The sequence below is a fragment of the Propithecus coquereli genome, unplaced genomic scaffold (genome assembly GCF_000956105.1).
Source record: "Propithecus coquereli isolate 6110/MARCELLA unplaced genomic scaffold, Pcoq_1.0 Scaffold61, whole genome shotgun sequence".
NCBI lineage: Eukaryota > Metazoa > Chordata > Mammalia > Primates > Indriidae > Propithecus > Propithecus coquereli.
In genome coordinates this window covers 5,421,515-5,429,310 of record NW_012152063.1, presented here as the reverse complement: position 1 = coordinate 5,429,310, position 7,796 = coordinate 5,421,515, and the positions used below count along the sequence as shown (strand labels likewise).

At 37.3% G+C, this 7,796-nt stretch overlaps 1 protein-coding gene across 2 annotated transcripts in view; it reads right to left on the bottom strand.

Moving 5' to 3' along the window:
* ITGB8 (integrin, beta 8) overlaps positions 1–7,796 on the bottom strand; it is a 77,306-nt gene that overhangs the window by 20,708 nt on the left and 48,802 nt on the right. For both annotated transcript variants that reach the window (XM_012659418.1, XM_012659417.1), the window contains 2 exons: positions 7,391–7,556; positions 6,379–6,537 (listed from right to left, as the gene is read on the bottom strand). In XM_012659418.1, the coding sequence (XP_012514872.1) occupies positions 6,379–6,537; positions 7,391–7,556 (325 nt within the window). The remainder of the gene's footprint in view (positions 1–6,378; positions 6,538–7,390; positions 7,557–7,796) is intronic.

Here is a 7,796-nt window from a genome sequence, read left to right as displayed (position 1 = left end):
TTTTAAAAGAAAATTCAAGTACCTTGAGACAGATTTTTAAAAATTACAAATGTGTAACAGATGTTTAAATAAACCACTGTTGACAGGAGACTTGTGGATTAATGGCTGTCATCGAAGCCCCTTCCCCTCTCCTCCATGAAGCATCCTATCTTTTAAGTACTTTATCTTTTATGTCTTTTATTTCACTAGCAGGAGAACACACTCCCTCTCAGCCAGCTGTCCCTTTCTGGTGATGTCACTGTTCCTGAAATCTAACTCCCCCTCTCCATAACCCATTACATGTTTCTCTGAACTCTGAAAGTAATTAGCAGAGATAACAGGCATTTCAGGGGCAAAAGGGAGAAGGAAAGCAATATGCCAAGATAGCTGCTAAGTAATTAGGCTGTGGGAAGTAACTTATAAATGTCAGAAGGAAAGAGGAGGTAAGAAGGATTCATGGGGAGCAATTTTGGTTAAAGAGATAACTGTGTAGAGACGTACAATGGAATTTTAATAATGCATATATCTTGGTAGATGAAAAATGTTTAGACTTTCTTTGTGAAAGTGAGACTCATAAGAAAAATTTTTATAAGATAATATAAAATCTGCAGTATTGAATATTGTAATAAGATATAAAAACCCAATAACTTAGTTAAATAAAATACTCAACTATTTGGATTATTTTTTAGACTTCCCTTTTCAGAGGAGACAAATAACATGGTAGCAATCTGATAGCCGAGATGTATTTAGAGGTGAACATTAAATGATGTGTTCAGTCCACATCTATCCCAACAGCTGATTTTCTGTCTACAGTGATAACTGCGTAGGCCAGGGTTTCTCAACAGCAGTGCTTTTAGCATTTTAGGCTGGATTTTGTTGTTGTTGTTGGGAAAGGGGGCTGCCCTGTGCATTGTGGGATGTTTAGTAGCATCCCAGGCCTCTACCCACTAGATGCCACTAGCACCCTCTTCCCTAGCTGTGACAGCCAAAATATCTCAGGACATGAAAATGTCCTCTGGAAAGCAAAGTCTCTCCACCTGAGAACCATACCAAATGCAGGGGCTCTGGAAACAGCTCGCCTGGGGCTTCAACTCCTGGCTCTGCAATTACTAGCTGAGAGACACTGGGAGCTGTCTTAACCTTTCTGCGATCTGGTTTCCATATGTATAAAACAGGTATAAATACTAGTATCTAATATACCTCTCAGAGTTATGATGGAGATTGAATAGGGTAACAGGTGTGAAGGCTTTTGCCTATCATTCTGTAATTATTAAGCCCAGATTAACGAGGAGTAGGGGCCCATGTCCTGATGTCACACTGCTTGGTGTCTCCTGTAGGCACTGCTATGTAGGTGTGTGCGACTGCAGATAAGGTTCTGATTCCTTTAGTGCTGCTGTTTTCTCATTTATAAAATAGAAGCAAAGCAGTATCTACATCTCACTGGGTTGCTGGGTGGTGTCGCATGAGCGTAAAGGAACAGACACCATAGGACTGCTTAAGAAAAGACAGTTTATTAATATTAATAATAGACTGTTTAATGAGAGACATTTGGGGGCCATTACGAAAGGCTAGATATGCTCTTGATACGCTGTGATTTACCTGCCTCCCTTATCTACCCTTTGTCCCTGGCCCCGGAGGTGTTTGCGTTTGTGGCCCCTGCAAACATGGTGTCAGTGGTAATCATAAGTATTCACTAAAGGAGGGCATGGACTCCATAAGAGTGGCAACAAGGAGTTTTCTGCTTAAATATGACTCAGCCAAAACACCTAATTTGTTAGAACATTCTATTCCATAGATACTCTTATCGAATTTGGTTTCTATTGCATCACTTGTGCAAACCATCATTTTATCTCATTCCAGAGGCACTATATAAGCAGAGGCAGGCTACCCGAGCCTGGCACAAGTGATTTCTATGCGCAACTTTTGCTTTCAATTAAAAAAATTCCACCTAAATATTGTTTGCAGAGATCATTTCCTGGCCACTTTTCTGAGAACATGAGATTCATTCAAATTAGGTCTCTTGTAAAATTATTATTGAAATGTTCTCACAACGTTTACAATTTAAACCAGTTCAGCAAATAGCAAGCTAATACCAGGAAATTTGATAGTTTTTAAAAGCCCCATAAGATGTAATAATTTTTTTAAAAAACTGCATATCAACTTAAAATGTGTTAGTTGCATTCTGTGCCTGCCACAAAACGAATTAGCATTTTTATTTGTATGTCTTTGAGACAAAGAGCCTGAGAAACAGAAAAAAAAAAAAAACAAAGAGACATTTAACACTTTCTGAAGTTGAGGAGGCTATTTCTCAGTCATAGAGTAGCAAAAATTATTACTTTACTAAAAGATTACAATTATCTCCTTAAATAGAATTATGTCCAATATTGACATTAGTTATAAATATTTTCCAGACTTTGAAAATAGCAGAAATATCCCTTTCTGGAAAAAAAAAATGGAGTGTGATGGTCAGTGACTCTAAAATAAATGTAATAACTTTATGAAAGTTTATTAACTCAGGTAGTAAGTTATGGATTTAAGTAGTTAAGTGTCTTTTTAAGCTCTCTTCATTTGCAGTTCTGAAAAAATTGAATATAATTCCAAGTAGTTGAGATTCACGGTAAAAAGAATGCCTCTTAAATGGCATACTAAAAGTCAAGGACATGTCAAAATTTCCTGAAAAGAGGTACAGTGTCGATTTTACCCATAAGGAAGCCAAACTCTTCAGTAATGCCTAATATACCTTCTGCACTTCTGCTTCAATACTCTAAAATGCTGATCCATTTGGCAACTAGTCTACCCCCAAATGAGGCTTCAGGAAAAGGAGTGAACTATGAGGCCAGTGGTAAGGGAATTTCAAGCAGGTGTATGATAGGAGTGACGAACAGTCACTGACCATCATGTAATGAGGCACATAAAAAGGCTGTGTGGAAAAACACTAAGCCTGAACTAGTCAACATGCGAGAATACATTGTGTGTACCAGTGCATGCAATAGGAGTACGGAGGGATCCTGCCTATCTGAATCCCTCTCTTCAGGATTGTGAGTCACACCAACATCTGAAAATCCCACTGATAAGGGTCAACAAATGACTTCCACACCCTCGCTCCTTCATCTCCTTTCATTGTTACTGAAGATCTTGGTGCTATTCTTGGATTCTGCCAAGGGCAGGTGAACAGTTTCTGGCAGGGCTCTGACTGAGGTTGGAATAGGGTGAAATTCCAGACCCTCAGTATTAATAACCTATCTTCTACACCATTAATAACTTTTGTATTAACATCTATCATTTTAGCAAGAATGCCATACTTAGAACTATCGTTATTACTGGGTAAATTATAAAACTACATTTACTACTCAAATTTTTTTATTTCAGCACTTGATCTTGAAGAAAAAGTGGTGGAAATGTATTGTGTTCAACAGTGTAACATCATTTGCTAACAGCAATATACAAATACGAACAATGTGTAAATATAAATTGTTTTAGATTATATTGTTTTGTAATTTATGTAAGCCAAATCACCTGGGTTATATTCCATAAGTAAGACTGCAACTACAAAGTTAGAGCAGAAATTACACCAAGAACATCATTTCTCTATTTCTTCTACTTTTCAGTTGAGATGCCGTGGCAAACTGTTAAGAATACAGAATCTTAATATGACTGGGTTGAAATGGATCCCAGCTCTGCAGGCAAATGATTTAACTTTTCTGATTCTCAGTCCTTCTGTTTGTAAAAGAAAGTTATGACTACCCAACAGAGTTGCTGTAAAGATAAATTTGATACTATATGCAAAGTGTTTGCTACAGTGTTGTCAGTTAATACATACTCAAAAGCCTGGGGTTCATATTGACCTTCAAGAAATAACTATGTATACCAGCTATAGAACTCTTTCCCATGTAATTTAGACATATAAAAGATCTTTTATCAATTGTTTCCTTTTATAAATAAAAGAACCAGAGTCTTGAGCCAAGAAGCTCAACTACCACTCAACATCACTGGTATTGGCTGCTGGAGATAAAGCCGGGAAGCAGTGTTTGATTACTTGTGTTACACAAATTTAAAAATTCCTCCATAATGGCCACATAGAAGAGGATGGAGGTTATTTTAAAATGAGCAAGTAAATATACTTAGAGTCAAGGTCAAGGTGGCTTTAGATATAGAAGGTTTCAAAGCAGTAGCTCATCTTGTATATATAAACACATGGCTAAGAGATCAATCAAAATGCTTCAGCTTCTTTTGTTTTAGGTCAGTGTCCCTAGAAATGAAAATTCTTAGGAAGAGGATCACTTAAAACACAGACCTCGGGTAACTGAAATAAAAATATTCTTCTCAGGTACTGCTAACAAACACAATACTTCTTGGATTACTCAATACACCACAGCAGAGACATGTGTAAGAGTCATTCCTTTAAATACATGGAACAATGACCAAGAAGGTAAAAGAAGGTCTTGATGTATTACCCAATTTCCTGATATCATAAGAACTCAAGCATGGTCTAAAATCCCACTAGAATTATAATTTATTTCCATAAAGTTCTATGACATAGTATATGTTTAAAATTATGACAGCATTTCTTTGCCTCAGGAATCCTCCCTAGATGAGCAACAGCATCCTTTCAGATATAGTCATAGAGAGATGATTTCAGCGACTTGGCAAAACTTCAAAAGAATAATGCAATTTGAGAATAATGTCATTGTTATTTCTTCTTAAAAAAAATAAAAAGCTCTCTTTGTCTCACAATAGAGTAGTTCCTCCTTTACTCCCCTCCACTCCCCAGTAAATAAGTTAGAACTCTAGGTATGACCAAAAGAGGTTAAATAGGAGGAAGAATAGATAAGGAATGACTAAGTAGGTGGGTCTGCCGAAGTGACATGAGTCTGAGTAGAAAAGCATCAGCAAAGGGGAAAACACCATAGGAATAACACCAAATCTTAAATGTTTAAATTCGAGCTTCAGTTACCTTTTAAAATATTTACATTTTGAGACTACTTTCAAGAAAATAAACTAACCAAGGGTTGAACTTGTTTTATATGATAATACAATTGCCCCCCCAGACTTTCAACAAATCTGGCAGGGTTTCCCAGATTAACTGGAGGTCTATTTAGAATTTGCATATGAGAATCACACAAATTTCAGCATAACTTACATGCTTCTAATACTATGGCTCCCAAACTGTGTGTTAGGTGCCTTGGAGCATAGCAGCACACTCCCAAGAGTGGCACAAAACAGTTTATATTTTCAAGGGAAACACAGTGACACTCAGTGTGTATCAGGTACCCAGGGACTACCAGTTGGAGGTAATTCACAATTTTAAGATTACGATTGGCTCTATTTCTTTAAATGATATCATATCTTTGCCAAGCTGGTTAACTCAAAAATCAGTGTGGAACAGAAAATGAGGGTGGCCATGTCCAATCTGATTACAAGGTTTGGGAAGTTCCCATTAATAAGTTATTTACTAAAACTGACAAATATATCTCTCTATATTTGATTTATTGATATTATTTATTGATATTATTTCAACTGGCTACTAAATCGTTAGGTTATAAACAGTTAAGTTATTTGCACCTAATTACTTAAAAAACAGAACTGTTAGGTATTTCTTTTGGCCTAGGGGTACCATGGAAAAAAATCATTGAGACACTAGGGTCCCATGAACTGAGAAAGCTTGAGACCTTCTGTTTTAACATTTGCAAGAATATATAAACAGGGGTCAACATCAGAAATGATGCTTTGTGCCATTGATTTTTCACATCTAGAATTAGCTAATGCCAGGAAAGATGTGGTTCTAGAAGATTATATTTAAATGTATGATTCAGAGCTTACACTAACCCTCAGGAAGCAACTCAGATATGTAAAAAGAGGCCCTAAACATAGATAAGCTGCAGAGGGAAGAAGCGAGGTACAAAGTAGAGAAACTCTGCCTTGTTTTACTGTTTTTTTTTTTTTTTCCTAGTCTCTATTTAGTTTCTACCTATTGTACTGCAAGGTGTCCTCAAGCCAAATACACTTTTCTTACAGTGGTGCCTTAGGATGTTTGTAGATATCAACATCGTAGAACTAGCCTATTGGTACAAAGCAAAGGTATCCTTTTATCTCCTTTCAAGGTTCTTGAATTACGTGAAAAGTAAGCTCTTGTATCATTTTTGTTTTCCAAAACTATACAGTGCTTTGTAGTTCATCAGAGAGTCAGTTACTAAGAGTGGTCTAAGTATTTTAGCCAAATAGTTTATTGATTTGCATTTATAGATTGCATTGCTCCACAGGTTCTCTCTCATGGCCTACCCTAGTCCTGTATCTTGCTTTTTAAGGTAATTTCTTGGTATAGGAACAACTGAATTGCCAATTCAAACGTGTACTTTAACCAAAAGAGTGGTGGCTACTAAGGGGCTATTGTTACATTACCATAGTTGTTGATTTGACGTAGATGTTGTTTTTCAGATGGCAGTTTCCGTCATTGGGCACCACTATGCCTGCCAGTTTGCTATCAAGAGCAAGATGAGATGTCTGATCTGTCATCACCAGCAGCAATCTTTTAGCTTCCTTTCGCCATCCAATATGACTCTTGAAAGAAACATGTAATTAGGCTTTGTACAATAACATAGATCCGTCCCGTGGTCTTTACCTCAAGTTAACGTGATGTTTGAGTTGGTGAACATAAGTCAGGCTAGAATAATGTGTATAAGAACCATGTTGCTTCACAAATAGCATTAACTTTTATTTGTATATTTTCTATTTTCCCACAGCCATTTGTTCCTGGCTAGAGTCTTTTCGTGTTCCGCTGGAGGAAGAATAAGCCAGGTTTCACAGTAGGACAACGCAATGTGAGCAGGACAACAGTCTACTTCTCTACTCCCATGGAGTGTGGTACATGCAAAGAGCAGCCCTTTTGGAAACCCATTATCCAAAGTGAGGTATCACGAGATTGGAAGAACGGGCTCCACTTGTACTCGCCATCAAATTGGTACTAACTGATGAACACTAGGGTGCTCACATGGCAGTAATACTCTCCAGGGATTAGGGGGATGGGGGGTAAACCTGCAACTAAAGGACACGGGGAGCATTGTAGAGGGCAAGGCCTTGCCTCTAACCCTCGCTTGGGTGAGGCAAAGACATAAAATGTAACCATAATGTTTGTACTCTTATAATACCCTGAAATAAAAAAAAAAAAGAAGCAGCCCTTTTGGAAAGGATTTCCATGTGTATAAGTTATTCTTTCCCTTTTATCTTTTCCTATTTATAGCCTTTTCTCAATTTAGTGCCTCTGTCCCAACACACACCAAAAAAAATAACTTCGGTGACGAGTAAGAGATAGGAGAAGAATGTATTCTTCTCTATTATGTTTTCACTCCATAAACAAAAGAGAAAGTAAGAGTTTTGCATCTGAGCAAACACTTCATAATGTAAAACCTCTTACCTCACAGACAGCTGCCTGAAGCATGGCATCAAAACCTCCTTCTGGTGTATCTATGTTCCCAGAGATCTTCTGTCTGTGAACTGCTTTCTCAAACTCGGTGATGTTCTCCGTCAAAGACAGCACATGGATGTATCCGTGGGGAGGCATGCAGTCTAAATTGTAGTCACTACATTGGAAAAGAAGACATGCAAACTCTATTTTCTTACACTTTCTTAAAAGTTCCAGAATGCTACTAACAGTAAAATTGTGTATTGTGTGAAAAGAGAGAGTGTGTGTGTGCGTGTATGTGTGTGTGTGTGTGTGTGTGTGTATTTTTTTTTGGCCAGGAAATTTTACAGAACAAAAATTGGTACTTATAAAATTAAAGAGAAGTTCAATATTGGTGACTGTTTTCTTGTAACTAGGA